The sequence below is a fragment of the Pagrus major genome, chromosome 17 (genome assembly GCF_040436345.1).
Source record: "Pagrus major chromosome 17, Pma_NU_1.0".
NCBI lineage: Eukaryota > Metazoa > Chordata > Actinopteri > Spariformes > Sparidae > Pagrus > Pagrus major.
This window is the reverse complement of record NC_133231.1, coordinates 28,183,508-28,209,399: the sequence shown is the minus strand read 5'-3', so window position 1 is coordinate 28,209,399 and position 25,892 is coordinate 28,183,508. Positions and strand designations below refer to the sequence as shown.

General features: G+C 43.1%; 1 protein-coding gene across 1 annotated transcript in view; it reads left to right on the top strand.

Moving 5' to 3' along the window:
- Positions 1–25,892, top strand: part of agmo (alkylglycerol monooxygenase) — a 55,713-nt gene that overhangs the window by 1,305 nt on the left and 28,516 nt on the right. Inside the window, exons 2-5 of the mRNA XM_073484816.1 lie at positions 5,480–5,610; positions 5,973–6,124; positions 22,760–22,863; positions 24,064–24,159. Of these exons, the coding sequence (XP_073340917.1) occupies positions 5,480–5,610; positions 5,973–6,124; positions 22,760–22,863; positions 24,064–24,159 (483 nt within the window). The remainder of the gene's footprint in view (positions 1–5,479; positions 5,611–5,972; positions 6,125–22,759; positions 22,864–24,063; positions 24,160–25,892) is intronic.

The following is a 25,892-nucleotide window of genomic DNA, read 5'->3' as shown; positions in this document are numbered from 1 at the left end:
TTTTGTCTGACGAGCCGCCCAAAACCCAAATACACTGAGTTTACAATTACATGAAGAGAAAAGCAGCGAAACTCACACCGGAGAGGCACGAAGCAGAAACGATTGGCTACCAATGAATTATCTGTCAGCGGACTAATCAGTGGCAGATCTACACGTTATCTAACCTCGCTCCTCGTCCAAAACTCAAAGGACAGTGTCTTACTGTCATTATGTGATCAAACCAAACAAAATTGTTTGTAGTTACAAGATAATTATCTAGAACAGCCATATTTCATCATCTTATTTTGAATTAATCTGCAAAGTTAGCAAAGGTGAGGCTGGATGTATTCAGGGCAGGTTAATGTATCAGTACAGATTAGTTATGATGTAAGACTGTGAATCATCTTAGATTGTGGATGTTGTTTTATGATGATATGACGTAAGTGTTTCCTGGTTTCCTGGCTGCATGACAGTAAAGTGATGTCATTTCTGACTTTACCAGGCCGATCTACTTGTTCTAATACTCGGCTTTAGTAATTATACCCACATTACTGCTGATTATTTATCAACAATCTCATTGTGTTTATGTTTTGTAAAAGTACCAGTCGTCTGTAAGATATTGACATAATATTGAGGTATTTTGAGGTATTTGGTCATAATTAATTGGGATATTTGATTTTTTTTTGCTCAGTCGTAGTGTTAAAGGTCGTCTTTGTAAGAAAAGTTGATTTTTGAGTCTCCCAACTAGTCAAAAACTGACATTTTGGGATTGAAGGACGGTCTGCTGCCATCCTGAAGCGTCGGGAGATGGGAGTGAGACTCAAAAATCTACTTTTCTTACAAATACGTCCTTTAATGAAGCGCTTCGGAGGAGATTCCAAGATATCAAGATTGCGATATTGATTTAAGGCCATTTCTCCCGACCCTAAAAAGAATAAGTCAACATATTTACAGCAAGACCAGTCGGTCACACAAAATAGTTACTTCACGCACTAATGAAACATTTACAAATCAGCCAAAAAATGGTAAAAGTTAGGCTTCAAATCATTCACTTAGTGCATCGCCTGTTGTGCAGCCTCAGCTGAAGTCTGTCTCCTGTCATCTGGGGTCAGTTTCAGACTCCGACTGGTCTCAGATCTTATTGTCAGACTTCTACGTAATGCACCTTTTTAAATAAAAGTTTGGGGTTTCTTCTCCTTCTTACTGTCATTTTACAGCGTCTCAGTCGGTTCTTTACTACGGCTGAATGTCTGGTGCAGGTTTTAACGGCACATGTTTGTTATGAGGTCTTTTATGGGGCACATCAGGGGAGGAGAACAATTACCCTCACAGCAGGAGTCCTTATAATCCACTACCAACTGTGATTAAACAAATTTGTTATAGCTGCAGGGCTCGATGGCGATACACATGGGTGTGTGTGTGTGTGTGTGTGTGAGCAGCTTGTGACTCGGCGCTGTTTACAGTTTGTGATGTGTCATTAATTATTCTGCACAACTGTTGTTCTCTGATCCCAACAGGCCGAATTAATTACAAAAAACAAAACACAATCTTCTAATTTTGGAGTTGTTTGGAATTATGGGCTCTTTGTGGGTTCTTTCCAGGTCGTTCTCAGCTATTCGGTGATGTGAGAGCAAACACAATATTTTCTTCAGACAGCGGTGATAAAAGTGTATTGTAAGCCTGCATGTTTTCAGCCAACATCAGTCATCCGTGACCTTATAAAGAAAAAAAAAAGAAGGCTGTTGCAGACATCTGGTCCACAAATGTTAACGTTCCTTGAAATGACGAATTCAGATGAAAATACAATAATATTATTAGATGCCACAACAAACAGTCCACACAGGATGTAAAGAAGGCTGGAGAACAGAAAAAGGCTTTCTTTAGTCTGATTTTTGTTTATTTGTAAAGAGATAAAAACACAGGAAAGGAGAGTTTCAGTGAGAAGAGACTTAAAGGAACAGTTCACCAGAAAATTAAATCTGCTCGCTCTCATGCTGATGGAAAGTCAGATGAAGTTTCATAGTCCACAAAACATTTCTTGCGAAACAGCGTTGCAGCATTCTCCTAATATGGCTCCATGCAGGTTGGCCGGTGTGATCCAAGTCTCTGGAAGCTCCGAGATCCAAAAGTAATTCACGAATGATGACGTTTATTTTAAGTCTTCACTAACTCATATGCTAAAAGCGTTAGCACACACCTTGTCTGAAGCGGGTACACAAGCTTGGTGTCAGGGACCTGGATTATGCCGGATGAGCTGTATGGAAACATTTGATGTTTGGTTTTTTGGTTGATCTTTGAGTTGTGAACAACACATCCTCGTACCCAAACAACTAAATAGGTTGATTCCCTGCATTTCCTAAAAACAACATTCAGTATATCAACTTGTCCGTCACAGCGTCACATGTAGGGGACCTTCGTTATACTCAGCAGTTTGGTTACATGTTCCTAAGAAAACTACTTAGTTAAGGTTAGTCAAAACAACACTTGGTTTGGGTTAGGCAAGACCGATACTTAGTTAGGTTTAGAAGTAAAAGTTATGGTTTGGGCTGCAGTCACTCACCTGTTGCTCGACACATGCCACAGACAGTGGTCTCACCTTGTTACACTGTCCACCATCCCCGACCTCCTCTGTAGATGGACTTTAGCTATAAAACTGAACTATTTACACCCTCGACACTCGGTCAAGCTCGTGCAGCCACTTTAGACAGAGTGCATGCTAACACTTTTAGCTTAGCAGCTTAAAGCTGGAAGACTTTGGCTTTTTTATTATTATTAAAAGTCTCCATTTACTTCAGTTGTTTGGGAGGAATGCTGTTTTGCTGAAGCTCCAGAAATGTATTGTGGACGACAAAACTTCACCTGACTTTCCATCTGCATGGGGTTGAGCAGATAACGACTGGACTTACATTTTTGGGTGAACTTGTCCTTTAAAATATATATATCACCAAACTAAACTAAAGGGAGTGAAATAAGGAAAAAAAATTGGAGACAGTGATGAAAAAGCCCAACCCAAACGGCGACGAGCTTTTTCCCCTCGTCTTCTTTTTCTTTTTTGCGCAGCATGAGAATCAACATGCCCTGCTGAATAATTTCGTCCTGAGCTGTCAAGAGCGCCGGGCTGCAGAGGTAAAACTATCTGCGAGACAGGAGAGAATAAAGGAGGGGGAGGCTTTAGGCCGGCGTCCAGAATGATAATCTGTCTCTCAGAGGGTTTGGAGGAGGTCTGCCTGCGCTGCGAGCCCATTTGTTAGCTGCAGCTCTGCAAGTCTGCTGCCAGATGTTGGAGCGTTGCGTGTGATCGCAGGTCCCTGGTGGCGCTCTCGCCTCTGCCTGTGCACACGCGTTCACACACACTCACATCACACACCTGCATGCTAAAGTGGAAGCATTCACATGTGGATATGCACACACATGCATGCACACTTACTCTCACTTCCACACACACACACACACACACACACACACTTCCCCCCACGTCTTCCCACCTGCAGATGTGCTCCTCCGCGGGCCTCGTCACGCCCTTCATTCCTCGCTCTTGGCGGGCCCATGTGTCCCAGTTACGACTGCAGTCACTTGGTCAATGAGCGCCTTCAAGCTTAAAACTAACCAGCAGGTCTGACACGCCGCCGAAGTCGCAGTCGTGACCTGTTTGCTAACTACGTCCCTCGCTAATCGGTTCCATGTTTGACAGACCCATTAAGAGGTTATTACATGTTTCCAGCACAGTTAGACTTGAGGCCTGTCACTGACTGTTTGGCTGGTGTTCACCATTTATTTAGTCATAGCGAGTTACTAAATGCAATCCATTCTTTGCCAGAGTTTAGGAAGTAGAGTTTTGTCATGTTTCCGTTGTTTAAAACAAAGAAAAGAGAATCATGCAGCATCCTGGGCAAAAATAGCTGCTAATTACAAGGGCAAACATCCCGATGCTTGTTTGTGTTGCTGGATCACACATTCGTCAGCCAGATTGCAGCCGCATGTGTTCGAACTTGGTAGCACAGAAAAAAAACTGAAGCAAATATTTTTAATAAAGAGGAATTTCTTAATCTAACATACCAACTTTCTGCTGCCCCGGTGTTGGTTCACGGGACATTGGATTGGAGGTCAAGCCAAAAAAACCTGTTTTGATTTCTTCCTTTCTGTGGTACTCCGTTTGAAATGGAGCCCCAAAAACTGTTTAATTGCACCTTTAAACGTGCAAAGTGGAACAAGTTAGAGTAACAAAAGTCCTGTTCATTTCCTGCAGTTGTAGTTGGAACACCTCCAAAGCTTGGATGAAACACCAGATGAGCAACTGTGTTAGACATTGTCTGGCTATGGGAGTAAAGGTCAAAGGAACAAACCTGCCTGTTAGCTTTGATTTCCCATGTGCATGTACGTGTAACAAACACAAAGCTTAAAATACTGTTACATGTGCAGCTAACAGAAACTTAAGGCCGACAGTTACACCTTGTAGCAACCTGATAAGATACATATTCAGGACTGTTTTCGATACAAGGGGGAAATATTTATGCAACATTGAGGGCATGAAATGATATTTTTATTCAGAGATAATAAAGTTATGTGATACAATGACAGTGAAATACAACTTTTCTTGGCTAGTGGCAGAGAACAGCAGCATGACTACACACTTTTCAGCTATTTATTTTAGTAATCTAGCACGTTTAGTTCTCAGTTTTAATGACAAAAAGTTCTGAAGCAACTTGCAGATAGTTTATTTATTATATTAAATATTTTTAGGAGGCTAAACCATAGTTTATATTCAGGCCATCACTTTTTAAAATGTTTGTTTCAAACAGGAATTTACATTAGCGAAAATACTTAAAAAGCAGGAGGCACAGCCTAGTAGAAGAAACATTTGGTAATAAGTTACTTATTACCAAATTACTTATTAATTCTTTAATTTCTTTTTTATACTTAATTATTCTCAGAATAATCACCTAGCTAGCTTAACTTACCTGCTAGCTACACGTCGTTATGGCTACTCAGGCTAACAGACCAACATTACCTAGATTAGTTTTTATGGCTGTATTTTATCAATGAACATCATGAACAATTTCAATTTCAATTAATATCTCTTACTCCGTGTTTTATTTTGCTTGGCTTCCACCTGACAATCCTAAAAATGAAGCATGTGGTTTGTTAGCGCTGATGTTTATTTCAACCAGTGAGATCATTTGTACCTCCGGAGCTGCTCCGCTCAGACAAATGTTTGTGATCTCCGACCTGCCAACACGCTGTAGCTTCAGAGCCGTCGCTCCAGCCGCGCTCGCTGGAACAAACACCACGGATCACCAGACATGAAAGTCCTGCGAGCTTTCAGCTCGTCTGCCAAGACAAATATTCAAGCTCAACACAACGGCTAAAAGCAACAGTGGACTTGAAACTGTCGTGTTTTCACAGTTTGTAACAGTGCTGAATCATGATTCTGTGTGTGTGTGTGTGTGTGTGTGTGTGTGTGTGTGTGTGTGTGTGTGTGCGTGTGTGTGTGTGTGTGCAGGCCACTCCTTTCTTTATCGGGCTGATGGTGGTGGAGCTGGTGGTGGGCATGTTGAAGACCGGAGCCTCAGTGGTCACCATCACTGATGGACTCACCTCCGTATCTGCTGGAATGATCTCCAGACTCCCCATGTGAGTGTTCAGTGTTCAGGCAGCTCAGACTGTTTGATTTAACAAAGAGGAAAATATGGTTAGGTTCATTCTGCAGTCAGTACCCTTGAGCAAGGCACAGGTTCAGATCTGTAGCTGCCCACTGCTCCCTCAGGCCTGAGGGTTAATGCAGAGTACCGGTTTCACCATGTGGTACATTATGTGATATGAGACATAAGTAAAATATTCTTCTTCTTCTTCTTCTTCTTCATCTTCTTCTTCTTCTTCTTCTCCTTCTTCTTTTCCTTCTTCTTCTTCTTCTTCTCCTCCTTCATAAAGGACCATTACCTTGTCTGAAGTTAGGTACTGTAACTGACGTAGATCTCTGTCCGTCCCTCCCTCAGGTTGGTCATGAGAGGCTGCGAGCTGACCGCTTACCTGTATGTGTGGGACCGGTACCGCCTGGTGGAGCTGCCCTGGGACTCGGCCTGGACCTGGTGGTTCACCTTCCTGGGAGTGGACTTCTGCTACTACTGGGTCCATCGCTTCGCTCACGGTACCAGCACTCACACTGACGCACACAGCCTCAGAAACAAGTGTTCAGAAGAGCGATTTTTGAAGAAGTGGCTGTGGTCAGCTTGGATTCATGGTGTTTAAATGGATTTAGATTAAGTGGATTTGAATTGTGGCCTCTGGAAAAAAGTATTAAAATATCATTAGCAACTTTTCAGACGATGGCTGCAGGATAATCCTCGTCTCCACTCATCATACACACACTCAGGATGTTTCAAACTGTTATACTTTAATCAAAATCTGGTTAAATAAGCTGCTTCCATCTCATGAAGGCTCACTCAGTAAGGTTTTGCACATTCAGAAGATGATGATTGTGGAGCATCAAGTGTTGTGTTTGTGTTCTCAGTGTTAAGTATAGTAAATCTTAGATAACTTTTCCTCGACTGCCAACCACCAGATGAACATCTCCCCGTTCCTCCTTCAAGCGTCCCTCAGATAATACGAGCAAAAAAAAAACTACAAAGCCAGTCGCTGATAAATGGGTGTAAAATGTTGATTTAGTTGCCATCCCTGCAGGGAGGAGTCGTGAAGATAGCAACACACATCATGCTTTCCTGGACGTCGTGGAGGAAGCAATTATTTCTGAGTTACATCCAGCTGGTTCGGAGCTGTGCAGATGTGAGAGGCCGTGGTCTCCAGAGGGCTTGTGGTCTTAACCTCGGAGCTCTCGCGGCAACAAGCTGTATATAGTCATGGCTCTAGAGCAGCGAACGTCCTGCAGCATCACTATAAAAAAACAGAAATAAAAAAAATATATATCCCGGACACAGTGTTTCTACAGTGGCTCCACATCTTTCCATGTGTGTTGGCTCACTGGTGCACGTGCCAGATGCTCGGCTGCCACACTGCACACCGGCCAGAGAGGTATTTATTTGTGGCCAGCGCTGATGTTTATTTGTGTCAGTGGCGCATCAAGCTGCCCGCCGTCTGGTCCGCATACTTTTGGATAAAAGTCCAGTGCCGCTGTGTTGGACTGGTTAGAATCTGACTAAACAGAAGCTGTGTTTTTTGAAACCGACGGCCGCGGCTCGCCAAGAGCTGCCCGACATGATTTTGAGGTGACTAAGAACTTTGCCTCAGGGTGCTGGTAGAGGTTGTTTTTTTAGTGGCACTCTGAAGCCATGAATAAATAATCACAGTGCAGTAATATAAAGGTTAAACTAAAGGTTAGCAGCTAACTTTCAGTCTTCTAATACATAAACAAGCAAGATTCCTGCAGGAGATTTCTGAGGCATTTTCAAACTCAAAGATCAGGTTTTTATGGGGCGTTCACACATGTTTATGTAAAAAAGACCAAGGACAGTGAGGGTATCACTGTGGTAGTGGGGCATTGGCATAATAAAATCAATACTGTTGCTGTGTGCCCTTCAAAGGCAAGTCAAGGCAGGTCAATTTTATTTATATAGGCCAAAATCCCAATTACATCACCTCAGTGGGCTTCACAAACCCTACAGTGAATCCTCTGACCTCAGACGTGGACAGACATAATGTAGATGTTGAGTGGACAGATTGCAACAGATTGTCATCTGTCATAGAGACGTAAAGAAAACCAGCTGGAGACAAATTAAGATGAACAAAAGCTCACTTGAATCAGTCCCTGTAGTGTCAGAGTGTTTTGTATCGTACTGCTGATGCTTGACTTGTAGGCGAACATGTGGAAAAAAGTCTGTTGTGTTGAGGTTGTTTAATGACAGAATAAAACTTAACCGATACTTCAGTACGAGTGGTTCAAATACCAAGTAATCCTTCTGTGATGACGTAAACAAACTCCAGACTCCAGGGCTGACGACCTCGTGTGTGTGACCTTATTTTTAAGAATCACAGTGGTAATATGTCTGCTGAGTCATACTCAGTGAAACATGAAAGAGGTTTTTAATGATGTGTGTGTTCCCGTCGTTGCCCTCATTGTCTGACGATGCAGTAGGAGTGACGTCTGAGGGATCACGTATCTGCTCGGTTCATCTGGTCGGAATCCTTTTATTTTTGAACTGCAGAATCATTTCTGCGTCTAAAAACACTTTCCACTTACTTTCATTTCCTCTTCTTTCAGCCTGTTGGGGTTGTTATTATGGAACATTGCAGGGTCACAGATAATTGTCTGGTGCTGAGCGCCCGCAGTGCTTCGCTCAGGATATATGCTTTTCCCCTTGTTACCAAAGTGCTCACCGACCGCAGGACAGGGCCGGCACGGTCCTCAAGTCCTCACTCTGGTCAGCCGAGGTCATCTCGGTCAACCAGCCGTTGACCCGAGGCTCTTTCCACAGCAAGGTCCAACCAAAATACTCCGATGTGTGGGATGGATGTTGCCTATAATGAAGCACTGAGGAATTCGACAGATGTAGGATGCGGTTAGAAAGTATTTTTCAGCAGTTTAATGAGTGTCAAATTGTCATGTAATGCTGCTTTAGGAGGGCCTGTCGCGTTTTATTGGACTCATATCTTGGAGCAGATTTACAATCTTGCCGTGTTTTTGCCTGAAAACAGCATCGATAATCCCATTGGGTCGAGACATGTGAGCTATTAATCTTAATATTGCATAATAAGGGAAAGATTACAATAGAGATCTGCAAAAAGAGGCAGAAGTGACATCTCGGCTGGGAAATATGAGCCCTTATTAGCCTCAGCGACGAGTATCATTTGCAGTTCGAGCAGTTTTATGGCTGTTTTTTCATAGTTTCGCTCTCATGACTTCCACATGAAAGGACAGCTCGAAGGTAATTAAGTGGAAAGTAGTTTGAAAGGCCGTCAGTCGTCTGCGCTGATGCCATCTTGACCGAGGATATATTACTTCCTTGGCACGGCTCTCGCCAGATGCTGCGATCCTGGAGATAGCAGCAGATTGAAAAGGAAAGTGAGCCGCCCCGTCTGCAGCCTCCAGGTCTGGATGAGAGTGAGGATTCTCAATTGACTGAAATATTAGCAAAAAAGCTGTGACTAGAACATATTTGTGGCTGTGTTGGGGTTTGTGCTAAAAAAAAGTGACGTATTACACATAAGGAAGTATGAGGAATGCATTACTGTCGTGTTAAGGCCTTTGCTCACCGAGTTCATTATCTCGTAGGTGTTTTTTTTCATCTATCACCTAAAAAAACAAGTCTGATGCGTGTATTTTTCTATTCATTGCAAAAATTTGCAATACGAGACAAAATGGAGTCGTCGAGCAGTGAAGATGAGTTTGTGGTCCTCACACTTCTACTGAAAACAGGACAGTGGCAGGAGAGTTTCACCTGCTGACGAGGGAGCTCAGGGTGTAAACATGATCGACACAACATGAGGTTGAATTTGCTTTTAAACTTACAATTTTGGATGAAAAAAAATCAGCATCGCCTGAGATACGTTACGTCGTGTAATTGCCAGGTAAGTTATCAGCCCTATCCCTTTATCTTCTTCCATAACGTAACCTCACAAAGCTTATAGAAAAGTTGCAGTAGGCTATAAGTACCTCCAAATAAAAGGGCGGAAGTGAAAAGCAAAATGGGTTCGGTTACAGTACAGGGGTACAAACTCTACTTTAAAATAACAAGCTAAGTGAACTACAGAGTAGCTGTTAGTGGGCTTTGATTAATTTGGTTTGAATGTTGGATGTCAAACATGTGAATGACCCTTGTGCACACACACACAGAGGAGTTTATCTCTTGATATCAATATTTACTTGAACTCACAGGCGAATGTCCCTGAATCAATATATGGCATTTCTATAGCACTTTTCCAGTCAACTGACCGCTCAAAGCGCTTTACAACACTTGTCACATTCATTCTGATAGCAGAGGCTGCCATGCAAGGCCAACTGCTCAAGGACACTTCGACATGCAGCTGGGGGAGCCGGGGATTCGAACCAGCGACCTTCCGATTACTGGACAACCCGCTCTACCTCCTACAGCCGCTTCTAAATATACTGTAGTTATAGTGCGTCCTACCTTCTTAGACATCTGTTCTTCTTGCATTTTATGATGGTTTTATTTTGCTTTTGAGGAATTAAAGATGTACGTTTTTAGTTTTTTAAACATTTCCTAGAAAGCGTGCCTCCGTTAACCTCTGAAATAATAAGTGATCCTTTCCATTTGACCACCGGTTTATCTATTAACAGCCACTGAATCCACTTTCATAAACACATAGGTTCAATAACCTGGTGACCTGGTCAACGGTCCGCTGCTCTCCCCTCTGCTCCTCTTTCACCCTCAGACAGACTATATATGTTCAAAACCTAAAATCTATTCTGAACCCGTCTGGGTCCAGATGCCTCTGGGTGAGCGGGAGGCCGACTTGGTTCGGATGCGGCCGTGTTGTTGACAGGCTTGTTGATTTTGTTTATTCTAACCTCATATCGCGAGCGCCACTAATAGCTGCTCTGCTCTTGGGCAACATCTATATCCAGGCATGCCAGCCGAGCTGCAGCCATTAATCAGGCAGTCAGCTGTCTGTACTCTGATTATATGTGAGGTAATGGAGTTACTCTGCAGTTGTCTCACCACACTGGCTGCTGCTGCTGCTCTGTGTTACACTTATAGCTCAGAGAAAAGTTTCATTACTTCCTAAATGTGCTGCATTTCCTGTTGGAACAGGAGAGTGAGGCATTGATCTCCAGTGTAAACCGATCACTTCATGGTTATCCAGAGAAAAGTGGTTTGATCTGACTGGACGGTCAGAAATCTGAGATTGTTAGAAAATATCTGCTGATGTTTTTGGATGGATTTTATTTGTTTTTTTTTGTCTTGGTTCAGACTGCCAGCTCAAATCCGTGTTTTTTGGCATATCCAGATTGGATCCATTTTGATTTTTGAAAGTCTGGACAGTGGTCGAGGTGGTTTGAAATATGGTTCCAGTCAGATTTCTGCAGATACATCTCAGTCTGGACGCTCAGATCGGGTTTCAATGTGTCTTCTTGGAGCACCACAAACAATGAAAACGTAAAATCAAATCCTCCGTACCATAAAATCGGTATGGAGGACAATAGGGTTGGGCCGATGGACGGTGCCATCATCATCATCATCAAAAATAACCCATTGTTGCGTTTGAGTGGTGCCTTTCTAGCCTTATGGGTTGTGGGTAAAGTTAACCAGGCGTTGTGTTTGTGCTGTATTGACAACCAATCACTCTGCCAATTTTGATCCAGTGATTTTTGGTGAGCACTCTTTATTTCATTCACTGTGTCAGAGTCAGACGGGTCAGAGTCTGTTTATATTTTGGCTTCAGGCATGATATAAGTTCAGGAAAACATGTCTGGACAGGAGGACATGTAAAAGTTGTTTTGTCATATCAAAAAGTGAAGCGCAGAAGAGTTCATCGACTTAAATGCCGTTGATCAGGTTCATGTTTTCAACAGTTTTTTCCCCGCTGTGATTCCCCTCCGCTCCCTCAGGTCCCTTTTCTCTTTTATTTTCACCTTACTACATCCTCTGTATGTGTTTGCTGGTGCGTCCACACCCCTCCCACTCGGCTTTGCAGACAGCAGCAGTTGTTAAGACAAACAGATGTGCTCAGCACTCCTCCGCTGTCCTCCGTCCCCGAGGAGACGCAGCCGATGTGGATGTTATTGTTTAAAGGGGAGCTCCTCCTGGCTGTGTGGCAGGGCGGAGGCGGTGGAGGGGCTAACCTGCCCCCGGGCTCCATAAATCTTCACCGTGACGGCGAGTTCCTGGCCCGGTGCAGGTTGCAGGGCCCACAAAAGAATCCAGGGCCCCCTCTTGGTTTGCTGGTTCTGTCGGTCTGGTTTGGCCAGGATGTGGGGGTCTCGCTCACGGCAGCAGAAGTGAAAGGCCTCATGGGAGGCAGCGATAACATCAACAGTGATCTATAGGTCAGCGTGCTCTCACTCTCTGTCTGCTGCGAGCGCGATGAAAGAGAGAGAGAGAGGGACTGGTGTGATTGAACCCCCGACATCACAAAGGGAAAACGTCCACAGGGCCTGTATGTACAGCATTTAAAACAAAGTGTGGAAAAGAAAAGTGTGTTATGATCATCGAGAGGGTCGCTGAGCTCAGCAGAGGCCACAGTCCGGCTGTCTGCTGCCCTCGTGCGCTCGGACAGACTTCCCTCTGTCAACAGTGCTGACGGACGAGGAGATCTCCACTGCTGACGCTGCTGAGCACAAACCTCCGCCGATTGGAAGGATGAAGTGTGAATATGAAGGATGATCATGAGCGGTAATGCCTCACATGTGGATTACTTTAAATGTGGATGCTTGTAGTTCCCACCACGACCATGATGACATTTTATTATGTTACTGTGTCCTCACTTAATCTCGTCTCAACCCATGAACCTTATATTTTTTTTACACATTTATGACTGTTGATGTATGCTTAAAGCTACTTGATGGTATTTTATAGTTTGCAACTTACTGGAAAACGCTAAAATTGTTGATGACTCGTCCTGCACTCTGACGCGTGTGCTAAATGCTTGCTTAATTTCTGTGACGCTGCCACCACAGTGGAGTGTTTCTGGGGGCCGGGCCTCACAGATTACTGTACAAATTCATTTAGTAAGTTATGGTCCCATTCAGAGTAAAATAGATGATAAAGCAGGCGTTTTTTTAGGGCGTGGCTACTTTGTGATTGACAAGTTGCTACCACAGCGTATCCTCAGGTTCTGCAGTGAGGATATCCTCCCCAGCTCCACCCTCTCGTCCAAATATGGACACTTCTGACTCCAAAAAGCCAAGATGGAGACTTCTGTATGCTTTTTTCCGGTCCAATAAATGCTTTCTTAATTTCTTTGAGGCTGCCGCCACAGTGGAGTGTTTCTGGGGACCGGGCCTCACAGATTACTGTACAAAAACAACTGTATAACTTTATTCACTGATTTAGGTGGAACAATTAAAATAGAAGCTTAATGTAATAAAATAAAGACCGCAAAAGCCGTTTTAACTCACCCTTCACTTTCTACTTACAGTTTTTTCACACCCAGTCTGAGAGAGCTGTAAGTGGGCCTGACCAGGGTTAGTGTGTTTAGTTTAGTGTGTGTGACTGAGCTGTGTGGACAGCATGAAGTATGGCAGCGGCATTGAGGGAGTTGGCCGACTGTCCCGCCGAGTCCGACGCTCGCTGTTTGGGTTGGCACCCCATCCAAGAGCCCTCCAATCCAAACACTGGAGGGCTGTTCACAGGCCATTACCTCCGTGATTGACAGGGCAGCCCACCACTCAGAGGGCCGCACATGTTTTCATGCCAGCAGTTTGTCGCTGAGGGTGATGATCAGGCAGCTGATTGATGTGAACTGTAAAAAGCATTTCATAAGGTTTCGGTGGTTATAGAGAGTCGATTATGTCCTCCTTCAACGCTGATTATTGTTCTTTTTCATCCGTCGGACTTGCTTTTTATAGCAGCATTATCAGGTACAGTTTGGTAATTATTGGCACTTAACTGCAGGCTTCCACCGGAGCTAAATTTATGGAGCTCAATAGGACGTTTATATGACTCTGGTTATATAAGCACTGCTCCTGACAGGGCTGAGGTGGACGTAAACAGACTCTGTTAAAGTGTAACTCAGTCACGTAACATGACTGATTATGACTTATAGGCCTTGATTACGTGTCATGATATAATTCAGCAGCAAAATCGTAGGATGACGTCACCCCGCTGCCAGGACCTCTCCTCGCGGTCTGGTGGGCTTATTTTACTTGTGTTAGTTGCACAGGGTTTGGTGCTGCAGGACGCTTACATGACAATATACAGTGGACTGTGTCAGAACACCTTGAAGTATATTATCGTGCTTATACTGTATCCACTTAGTACAGGAAATTACCCGAGTGATATGTGACCACGCAGATATTTTTAGATTATTTGTCTTTAGATGTTTGCCTCCACTCAAGACCAATGAAGGTAAATGGAAAAGTGACTTTTAAAAAGGTCAACTGCTACATTTCTTCCAAGAAACAGTGGCCATATTACTCTGGATACTCATGCTGGAAAATAATAGTGCTGTTTAATTTAAGTGTTTCTTTCCGGGTGGCGGTTGATTTGCGTTCTGGAGACGTGTCAAGTCGGCAAACTTGATTCTGTTGTCATATTCAGCCGTTACTGTAAAATCTTAAGATACGCAGCAAAAACATCTTCTCACCCATCTGATGTCTCTGCTGTGACTATTTCATGTATTGTGTTGCTTTGCTAGCGTCTTTGATATCTACACAACGGCACATCTTGGACTAACTTGCTGGTTTTGGGTAAAGTCAAGCTGTCCAAACAAACGTCAGTGAAAGTGTCGTCATCAAACTTGCATTTTAGATGAATCGGATGTGAGCAAAGTGTTGACATAACATCATAGAGAAAAAGACGAGGAAGAGGATGACAGTGTGAGAGTTAATGAGACAGACTACGGTAACAATATGCCCATGAAAGGAAGTTTTAGAGGCACAGACTACCAGTTTAACGTACAAACAGCTCATTCTTCTCTGCTCATGTCTGTTGAATTATTTCCATTAATTCACCCATCACTCCACAGTTTCTACATTTAGCGAGGAGGACTGCCACTTCAGCTCTTAATGAAACACTGACTGCTCTTGGCGCTCTGCTGCTCCCCTCTCCCAAGACACTGTGCCCAGAGCGCACTGTGCCACTCCGCTCCGAGAGGGCTGGCTATTTACAATGGCACCGTATGTTTGAGGTGTCCTGTTGCATGGTTTTAATGAACGCGTGACAGCCAGTATTTTTTTTGGGGCATGGTATAAGCAACAATTCACTCTAAATAGGCGATGAAACAGGTCGTTTGTCATCCAAGGTCAGTCGGTGCCTTTCCCAAAACAACACATGACTGCTTTCTGATCCATGTTTTATATTTCACGTTTATATCAAGTTTGAATTATAACGAGGCATTAAGGCAACAAAAACCTTTCTAATTTCATCCCATCGAGGGTCATTGTAACTGATAATTATAATAAGAAGAAGAATTGTGTAATACTGTATACTGTGATGCCACAAAACCATGATAAATCTCATACAACCCTATCCGTGGCTGCGGTTAAGATTTATTCAAGTTAAGGCACAAAAAACATGAGTATTCGTAGGAAATCGGTTGCCAGCAACAATCTTTTTGTGTCACAGTTGCACACTTTATCGTCCCGACCTCCTCTTTAAAAGGTTTTGTGTTGCTGTTCGTGCTACAGAACTCCACAGTCATAATTCACGCAGCCACTAGAGGTTAATATTAGGTAAACATAAACATAGTGTTGAAGGGGTTTGACTAAACGATCAGTGTTGTCATTTTTATAGTGAGAACACTGTAATAACTGTCTACCACCTGATTAGCGCGCACTCGTCCTTATTATTCCTGAGGAAGCGTGAGTGGAAGGCTCGCTGGAGGCCAGATGGAAGTGCCGTCCTCAGCGTTTCTCTACTCTTGCTGGGAACGCGGGCTCTGTGGCATTGGTTCTCACCATTAACGGGGCTTCCCTCCTGAATAGGCCCTGCCAAACTATGCGGCGTCCCGCCGAGTCGGAGAGATGAGGACATGGGCTTGCAGTGAAGCCTAGCGGTTCCTACTTCCTATCAATGACAACGAGCATCAATCTTAGCCGCCCTTGGTCCTGGACCCTGCCAAGCGCGATTCCAGCGAGGAGAAAAAAAGCAAAAGGTTGCTGGAATTAAACAAAGACTGGATTATCCTCTCAATATGTCTCTTAGCAGGACAGTTCATCTCTGAATCCCCCGTGGTGCAGGGGGGAAGAAACGTCATAATTTCTGCGCTTGACTGCTGTAGACGCTTTCTTTTTTCTTTTCTTTTCTTTTCTTTTCCCTCCCCTCACACTCATGCCTTGTCTGCAGACTGTCCATCACATTGAAAGGACAAATAAAGTTTGAAATAAAATCTAACTCTGTTGCTTCCATTTTGACTCAGTCCAAAATCCACCATTTAACACTGTATGTGACACTTCCAAAAACATTCCCTGTGACATTTATTCCCTCACACCTGCTGAAATCCAGCAATAACCCCGCTGAATAAAGCGAGGTGTGGAGTATTGCTCTGGAGCGGTAGTTTCTCCTCAGGGTTTCCCAACAAAAACGTTTGACCTCAAACGCTTGAGGAATTCCACCTCGGCTTCACTGATTGGATGTGAGTCGGGACAGATCGTGGTGCTCCTCCGCTCACGCCGCACACACCTTCAGCTCTCAGCTGTGTGTTTGTTCAGGTGCAGCGGACTCACGACCCTTCGGGGTTTACGACGGCTCGCCTTGATACAATTCACAAGTTTATTAAAGAGAGTTTGAATGAATGATGTTCTCAAAATAGAAAGAAGTAAATCCCACACTGGGCAGCTGCTAGTGTGTCTGTGTGTGTGTGTGTGTGTGTCTGTGTGTGTGTGTGTGTGTCGGTGAGTATGCACACCTGGATTTATGTGCTTGAACACTGTTATGTAAAAAGTTCACAACTTTAAAGGAATAGTTTCACATTTTGAGAAATGGCTTGGAACATAAACAGATACCACTCTTGTGTAAATATGAAGCTACATCCAGTTAGCTTAGCTTAGCACAAAGACAGGACACTAGGAAACAGCGAGCCTGGCTCAGTCCAAAACATTAAAGTATCAGCATAGCATAGAATAAATTATGGACGGAGCTTCCTGGTATTGAAAGTGAAACCAATGTGGTCGTGTCTTAACCTGCTTTCTTTTCGAATGGTCAGCTGGGGGGAATGTACTGGTTTCAAAAAGTAGTCTGATTGTATGTAAGCTTACGAAAAAATGACCCCAATTCTCACTCGATTTATTAAAACAGTAGACAGTGTACTGATGAGTTTATGGTCTCAATCACTAGTTTCAAGTCCCATTTAGAGTAAAATAGATGATAAAGCAGGGTATTCTTCAGGGCGTGGCTACTTTGGGATTGACGAGTTGCTACCACAGCGTATCCTCAGGTTCTCCAGTGAGGATATCCTCCTCAGCTCCACCCTCTCATACAAATATGGACACTTCTGACTCCAAAAAGCCAAATATCAGGATGGTGCAGCTCAGCTTTGCTTCCAAACTGGCATGGCGGCCCAAAAAGCATTTTCCCCATAGACTGCCATTATAAAGGAGACGTCTGTAAAGCTGTTGACGGGACACCAAGAGCCCCAAATGAGGTCGATAATGACTCTTTCTATTATGCATTTTTGATCCATGGAGGCTTTATATTTGTAAAACTTCCAATAAGCTGAGGAACACAATTAAAAAATCTGTGACATCATCACATTGTAAAGTCTATGCACCAAGCGGGAACTCACGGGCCGGGCCAGCCGGGGAAACTATACTGCGCATATTCAATGACCCGCATAACCAGGAAGTGAACACAGACGCCTTAAGTCGCACAAAACAACCAGCAGACACTGCAGGAAGTTACTGGACCCAAAAGTCGTCAGCCACATCACCCCCTGTAAAACATTAAATTATTGTTTTTACTCTTGGGTTTTTGTACTGTTTAATCAAACAAGATGTATCATGTTTTCACAACTCTTGGGCAGAGACAGGCTAGCTGTTTCCCCTGTTTTAAGTCTTTGTGCTAAGCTAAGCTAAGCAGCTGCTGGCTGCAGCTTCATATATACTGTACTGACATGTGAGTGGTATCATCTTAACTCTCTGACCTTCTTCTCTCCAACGTCTTTACCCTGACGTGGCAGATAAGAATTTTTGGAAAGAGGCAGGCACTTTCAAAAAGTACTTGACACGTGATTGGACGATCACTGTCTATCCTAACAAAGTACTCCAACATCAGCACCATCATCATCCACATTGGAACAAATGACATCAGAGCTGGACAATCAGAGGTTTTAAAACAGGACTTTCAATCGCTTCTTATCTCACTACTGGACACTGGTAACAAGATCATCATCTCAGGCCCCATCCCCACCCACAACAGAGGAATAGAACGATGGTCTAGACTGTTTTCACTCCACACCTGGCTTAAAGACTACTGTGCCGCCACTGGGATCCCCTTCATCAACAACTTCGACCTGTTCTGGGCGAGGCCCATCCTGTTGAAGCGTGATGGCCTCCACCCAAACTGGAGGGGATCCCAGATGTTGTCAGAAAACATGGACTCCACTCTGAGAGACTGACATGGCGGCACGGTAGGATCTGTTAAGTCACTGTCACATACTACTGTCTTTACACCTCCCAGAACTGTATCGCCTTCTTCTATATCTACTGTCATCTCCTACCGTAGACCCACAGCAGCGCGCTCAATATCACAACCCTCCGCTGCAAATCAGAACAATCTAATCCATATCCCCTCACGACCTCTGTTATCCAATACACCTGTCTGTAAACCTGTACATTTTGGTCTTTTAAATATCAGATCCCTAAACAACAAAACCTTTTTATGTCATGATTTTATTACTTTGAATGTCCTTGACTTTTTTATCATCACAGAGACATGGTTAACCCAGGGAGACAGCAGCCCTCTCATCGAGTCAACCCCCCCTAATTTCACACACCTCAATCAACCACGAATATCAGGCAGGGGAGGGGGGGTTGCAGTCATTTACAGAAATGATTTTAAATGTACCCGTATTTTATATAACACTTTTACATCGTTTGAACATCTTGCTTTTGTTTTACACTCCGAAGTCCCAGTTTTAATTCTAATAATCTACAGACCTCCAAAACCAAACAGTGTTTTCATCCAAGAGTTTGCTGAAATTTTATCCCATCTTATGTCAAAATATGACAAGATTCTTATTCTAGGTGATTTTAACATACATGTCTGCTGCCCTACCCAATCTCTTGCCACAGATTTTATGGAAACTATTGAATCTTTTAACCTCACTCAGGGAGTACAAGGACCAACACACTCAAAGGGTCACACTCTTGACTTGGTTTTATACTGCGGTCTCAGCCCAGGTAACTTTGAGACAAAGGATATCTGTGTGTCTGATCACAAAGGAATTTTATTCAATGTGGTTTTATCTCAGGTAGCTATTGAACGCACTACAGCAGCCCGACGTCGGGTTTTTAATTCCATGTCTGCTAGCAAATTTTCTGAGCTTTTTAATTCTGCTTTTTTAACTGCTTTTAAACCAAATTTTAGCACTGAAGAGCTTGTCTCTCTTTTTAATCACACCTCCCAGACGGTCCTGGACTCTGTTGCTCCTTACAAAAATAAGAAAGTAAAGAATTCTCCACAGCCCTGGCTAAACGATCTCACCCAGGGATTAAAGAGAGAATGTAGGAAAAAAGAGCGAAAATGGAAGAAAACAGGACTACACATTTTTTTTATGAAATCTGGAAAGAATCCATGAGGACTTATCAGAAAGCAGTTAAGGATGCAAGAACTTCCTTCTTCTCACATCTCATTTCATCCAATCACTCAAACCCCAAAATTTTATTCCAGGTCATAGACTCCGTCATTACTCCCTCCAACAGCCATTTTAGTGATGCCTCAGATGACACATGTGAGATGTTTTTAGAATTTTTTATCAACAAGGTCAATGATATCAAGCAGAAAATAACTCCTCCAGACCGCATCTTACATGTCAGTAGGGACGTCCACACACATTTTAGCAATTTTACACCTGTTTTTATGCCTCTTTTATCTGAAATCATGACCAAGATGAAATCAACTACGTGCAGTCTTGATATTATTCCAACAAAATTTCTAAAAGACGTCATTGACATAGTTGGGCCTAGTATTTTATTGATTATTAACAGCTCTCTGGAAAATGGCATTTTTCCTTCCAGTTTCAAACACGCTGTGGTCCAACCTCTTTTAAAGAAAACAAACCTAGATCCATCTGTTCTTAGTAATTTTAGGCCAATTTCTAGACTCCAGTTTTTATCCAAAGTTTTAAAAAAGGTGGTTTCAACTCAGCTTTTAGCATTTATGTGTGATAATGACATCTTTGAGAAGTTTCAATCAGGTTTTAGAGCATTACATAGTACAGAAACTGCCCTCCTCAAGGTTACCAATGACCTGCTTTTAACAGTCGACAGAGGGGAAAGTGCAATTTTAATTCTTTTAGACCTCAGTGCCGCATTTGACACTGTAGATCACGCCATTTTAATTGACCGCCTCAAAACCTGGGTTGGCATCAAGGACACTGCGCTTAGTTGGTTTTATTCTTACCTTTTAGAGAGAACCTTTGCAGTCACCATAGGTAATCATACATCATCTACAGCTCAAGTTACCTGTGGTGTACCGCAAGGTTCAGTTTTAGGTCCAATTTTATTTTCTATTTATATGCTTCCTCTAGGCCACATCATTCAACAACACAACATCTCTTTCCATTGCTATGCAGACGACACACAGATATACCTTCCGCTGAGACCGCATGACCCAAGAAGCCTAGCTGCTGTCTTAAACTGCCTCAATGACATCAACTGTTGGATGGCACAAAACTTTCTTCAACTTAACAAGTCAAAATCAGAAATCATCTTATTCAGTCCCCCAAACACAGACACCAGCATCACTGCAAATAGCCTTGGTCCACTCTCCACTAACATTAAACCCGCTGCTAGAAACTTGGGAGTCATATTTGATTCAGAGCTCACCTTCGACAAACACATTAAAACAGTTGTCCAGTCCTGCTACCTCCAACTCAGAACCATCTCAAAAATCAAACCTATACTTTCACATTCTGACTTGGAAAAAGTTATCCACGCATTCATTTTCTCCAGACTAGACTACTGTAACTCCCTCCTTTCCGGCATACATCACAAGTCCCTCTCTCGCCTCCAACTGGTTCAAAACGCAGCAGCTAGGCTTCTCACTGGTTTTAACAGACGACATCACATCACCCCAGTCTTAGCTTCCCTTCACTGGCTCCCTGTTCGTTTTAGAATTGATTTTAAGACTTTACTGATCACTTTTAAAGCTCGCCTTGGTCTGGCTCCAAGCTACATAACTAAAATGTTGACCCCATATGAACCAACTCGCAGCCTTAGATCCTCGGGTGGGGGTCTCCTGGCTGTTCCAAAGTCGAGGCTTAAATCTAAAGGCGACCGAGCTTTCTCTGTCACAGCCCCTCGACTTTGGAACAACCTACCTGAGGAGATAAGGCTTGCAGAATCAGTAACTTCTTTTAAATCACTTCTTAAAACCCACTTTTATAGACTTGCCTTTTTGTGATGTCGTCTCCTCTTTTACTTTTTAATTTTTAAGTTTCATTTTATCACTTCTTTATTTATTTATTTTTATCTTCCCAGTTTTGTTTGTATTCTCTGTATTTTACTCTATATAATTACTTAATGTTCTACCATTTCTTATATGTTTCCATTGCTCCTATATGAAATGTTTTTATTGCACTTTATTGCTCTGTTTGTCTTAATTGTTCCTGAGTATCCTGCTTCTGCTTTCTTTGTCAAAGCACTTTGTAAACCCTGTTTTTAAAGGTGCTATATAAATAAAGTTATTATTATATTATTATTATTATTATCGCAGGCTAACTTCAACCAATCAGATCAACAGTAAAGGAGTGTTGCCACCAGTGGGGCCAGGTGTTAAAAGTCAATCAAGAAAAGAGCGAAAACATCTTTGCCATCTCGGAAAGCTTTCAGTGCCGTTCTTTAGTCTACTTTCAATAAAGAAATACTCTCCTGTTCTGATAAAGCTGATGCTAAAGGAGCCACCATTTTTGTCACACCTTGACCACACCTGTAGCTGCCACTGTGTGTCCGTTCACATGCCCATAGCTTGACGCCAAGTAAGATGGATTCACATGATCACGTGATCTTGTGAATCCAGCAGCCTCGCAGGGTAAGATTGTCTTATAAACTTTAAATCGCATCGTCATCGACTTTAAAATAAGGCTGTGAGCAGGGACACACACATTCATACTGTTCATGTAACGTGTGATTCTGACCCTGACATTTTAGCTTCTGAACCGCCCACATGTGACCACATTCTTCTTTCATTCTTCATATCTCTTTTTATTCAAGTTTAATTGTTCGATAATGAATCCCTTAATCACAAATCCCGTCACACATCAAGGCTGCCACATAAACCTTAAACCTCATCTAATAACTCGGGCTGCTTTTATTACAACAAATACATTACTATACATAGTCTATATGGGCCTTTGTGGTTCTGCAATATTTGAAGGTTACTGTTCTCCCATGTACGGCTGCAGAAGCCAGAGTGGACGGGGAGGTGCCAAAAAGCACAGACCAGACGGGGTGGTCCGGAAAACGGCCCGGAGATCCAGTGAAACTTAACAAGCATGTTCCCTTTGGATGTTAAAATGAAGTGTAACACAGATATTAATGTAGCAAGTATCACAACACAGCAGAGGAATGTAAACTGGAGCACTGGGACATCAGGCTGGAAGCTAACCAGCTGCAGCCGAATACCCCCGCCGTCATAATAGCCCCGAAACCCCCCCACCCCCAACGGCCGGCTACGCTCAGGCCTCGGCTTTTCATCACGGCTGGCCGGGAGCGCAGTGACTCCTTCTGGGGGTGAAAGTGTCTAGTTACTCATCTGGGAGAAGGAGCAGAGTTGATTTTTTGAGATAAATCACTCGTGGTGATGTAAAGGAAGGCAGCTGAATGTGTGTGAGGGTTCAAGGCTGGTGTATGAATCTAATGAACGTGACACAGCTGCCGTCAGCTCTGTAACACATTAATGAGCAGGAGGATGTGGTGATAACCTCGTGTGACATTTGGACCGTCGGACTCCTGTTTTATGTCAGATCTTTGTCTTGTAATCTCCTCCAGAGGTGTCCGTCCTCTGGGCTGCTCACCAGGTTCACCACAGTTCAGAGTACTACAACCTCACCACGGCCCTCAGACAGTCCCTCACCCAGCAGTTCACATCATGGGTAAGATGTTATTCTCTTTATGTCGCCGTGTTTCTATCAACATATTGTTATGAGCATGTTATGCATTAGAAAAGGTTGAGTGAAACGGTGCTTAATGCACTTAATGGGAGATGACAACACTTAACTCACATGACCAGCTGAAGAAGAAGAAGAAGAAGAAGCAGTGTCAGTGTCTTCTCAGATATCCCCTTAGATTCCCATTGCCAGGTTAATTCCCACATTCCCTCATAGACTGCCAAAGCAGCTTGTTTTGTTTCTTCATTTTCTTCTTCTTTGGGGTTTATTCAAGTATATCTAACTGCAGCCACAACACGAATGTTAAGGAAATAGTTTCTTGCAGGGTTTGCAGGCCAAAAAATACATTTTCATGTTCATAAATATTGAGGCCTCGGGTTATGAGTTGCGTCTTTACTTACTGAGATAATAAAATAATTGCAGTCTGAGAAATGGCTGCTAAAAAACGGCCGTGTTCTGCAGGATTTGGATAATCTGCAAGGCTGCAGCTGGATCCCTGTCGGTTTATTGGCAAACAACTGGTTTTGTTTCTGGTTCATCACCTCCTCCTCACATTTTCCTTGTTAAGAAATTGTTTGCAACATTTTAAGTTTGCTTCAGATTCTCTGGACAATTAGATGGAAACCCAACGAATGTCAACAAATCCTATTTATTAGTGGGAATGATTAATTAGTAACCCCTACCACCAAGTATCATCTGTGTAAGCAAAGGCTGATTTGTGCCTAATGCTCCATTTTTTTGCTAAAACTACTAAAAGTGCATCGATGAGCCGCCGGGTCACATGTTCCTTTATCACCATGAACACACTGTGGTTTATTTTGACCCACATGCGCCGTCCTGCTGGTGTCAACACCTGATCTGGAGCTAAAAATAGTTCCCAATGATTACTCTGTTTACTCCTGCTTGAGCAGTGTTTGCTAAAAAAACTACCGCCCCCATATTGTTCCTGTCAGGTGGTTTCATCATTTCCAATCTTGAGAATTCACAGAGCGAGGTTCAATCTGAGCTCAGCTGTAGCCTCTTACAGAGGATATAGTTTGATCTTAAAATATCTGCTTTTTTAAGATCTGCTGCACATAAAATGGCTCGATGTGTTCTTATATTACACGATATGTTAATAAAAGAGGACTTTGAGTAGAAAGCATATAGACTGTAGTTTTTCATGTTCATTTCTCTCCTCCTCAGATTTTCTACATGCCCTTGGCTCTGGTTGCACCTCCTGCGATCTTCGCTGTTCACATACAGTTGAACCTTCTCTACCAGTTCTGGATCCACACAGAGGTAAATACTTAAACACAGGTTATAGATTCTGTTGATCTGTTGATGTGGAAAACACTGAAACAAGACACACACATCATGATCTGGATCCTTAAAAGTGGAAAACAGCAAAAAATAAACTTTTCAGAATGAATTTGCTTTTGACTGGCTTGTTGTCAGCGTTTGCCATTTTACAGGTTTCTTTTTAATCCAACACCTCCTCACACCTGAATGACTGACTGGGTCGATTGCCTAATAACTCCCAAAACAACATGACCAACATGTGCAGTGTGTTTAGGTTTAGGAACATCACGGTTTCCTGGATAGCAAAATTCTTGCGACTCTGATCCGACCCACACCAGATACGTTAATTACGGCCCACATACCGCATGGAATGATGGCACCAGACCTGAGCCACAGTATCATGACCGCACGTCAGCCATGAGCAAACCTAATAGACCAGAACTGGCCTAAATCTGGGCCACACTTCATTCTGTTCTGGTGGGCTGGATCCGGCCCAGTCTTGGGGCAGTTCTGGTTCATTGGGTTCACATATATTGTATGTGGGTCATTGGTAATTGTGTCCGGCAATTTTGCCATTTGGGTTTGGTTAAAATAACTACTTACTTCTGGTCTCCTGGATCACAGTCCTGTGTTTGTTTAACCGGGCCGTCCTCACCGGCCTCCTCTCTGTGTGGACGCAACTGCTCTTTATACTCACCTGACTTCCTCCTTTGCTGCTGTAATTATCACTACGGCCACTAGAGGTGACAGCCTCACAACAAACGTCAGTATGGGTCGTGATAAACTGCGTTCACAGTCCACTTATATGGTCGTTTCACTGATGAGGGCGGGCTCACATTGTTTAATTTAATCGGGCAGTTTTATGTAGGTGGAGCACATGAATACTGTGTAATATCTACAATATATTACAGTGATTAAATATGTAAATATATAGCATAATCAGTCGACATGTAGCTCCCGTGGCTGTGCATGAATTTACTGCTTCATTCACTGTTGCTGTGCAGTTAAAGAGCTAATATGACTGAAAAAAGTCTATAAAGTTATCTTTCTCCCCGTGCCAATACTAATCCGTCTGCTAAGTCGAGCCTTTGTAGACTCAGAGCTGCAGTGAAACCTGCGTTCAATAAAAAATAATGAGATTTTATGAAATATTCCAAACAGAAGCATGACCACTCTGTCCGCCTTTAAAGTGACTGCGAGTATCACTTTTACAATCCCAACAATCTTGAGAGGGAATGAATGGATTTGGAACGCCTTCCATCTTTTAGTGCACTATTAGTGAAAACAGTCGTAATAGTCACAATTTTCTGAAGGGATGTAATTTATGCCTCCTTTATGGCCTTTTTTTTTGATGTCATGTAATTTATTGGCGCTGCAGCGCTCGAGCCTCAGAGCCGGAGTGAAGTGGTGGGAGACCCTTTTCATTCAAGATGAAACTCTCACGCTCGGCTGCCAGACGCAGCCATTACATGGAAATAATGAATCACTGAGAAATTCTGTCCAGCCGTGCACATTTCTCCAGACTGAGAACGAGGTCTGTCGTATTGATGCGAAACATCAAAAATATCTGAGCGTTGCAGCCAAAGAGAAACATGAACTGTGTGAAACGCGCTCTGTGACCTCTGTAATGTTTAATGTCTCACTGGTGCATCTGTTTGATATCTAAGAAGAGAAAACGCTTCATGGTCGATGGTTTTATGCACAAAATTTACTGTATGATGCATTCACTGTGT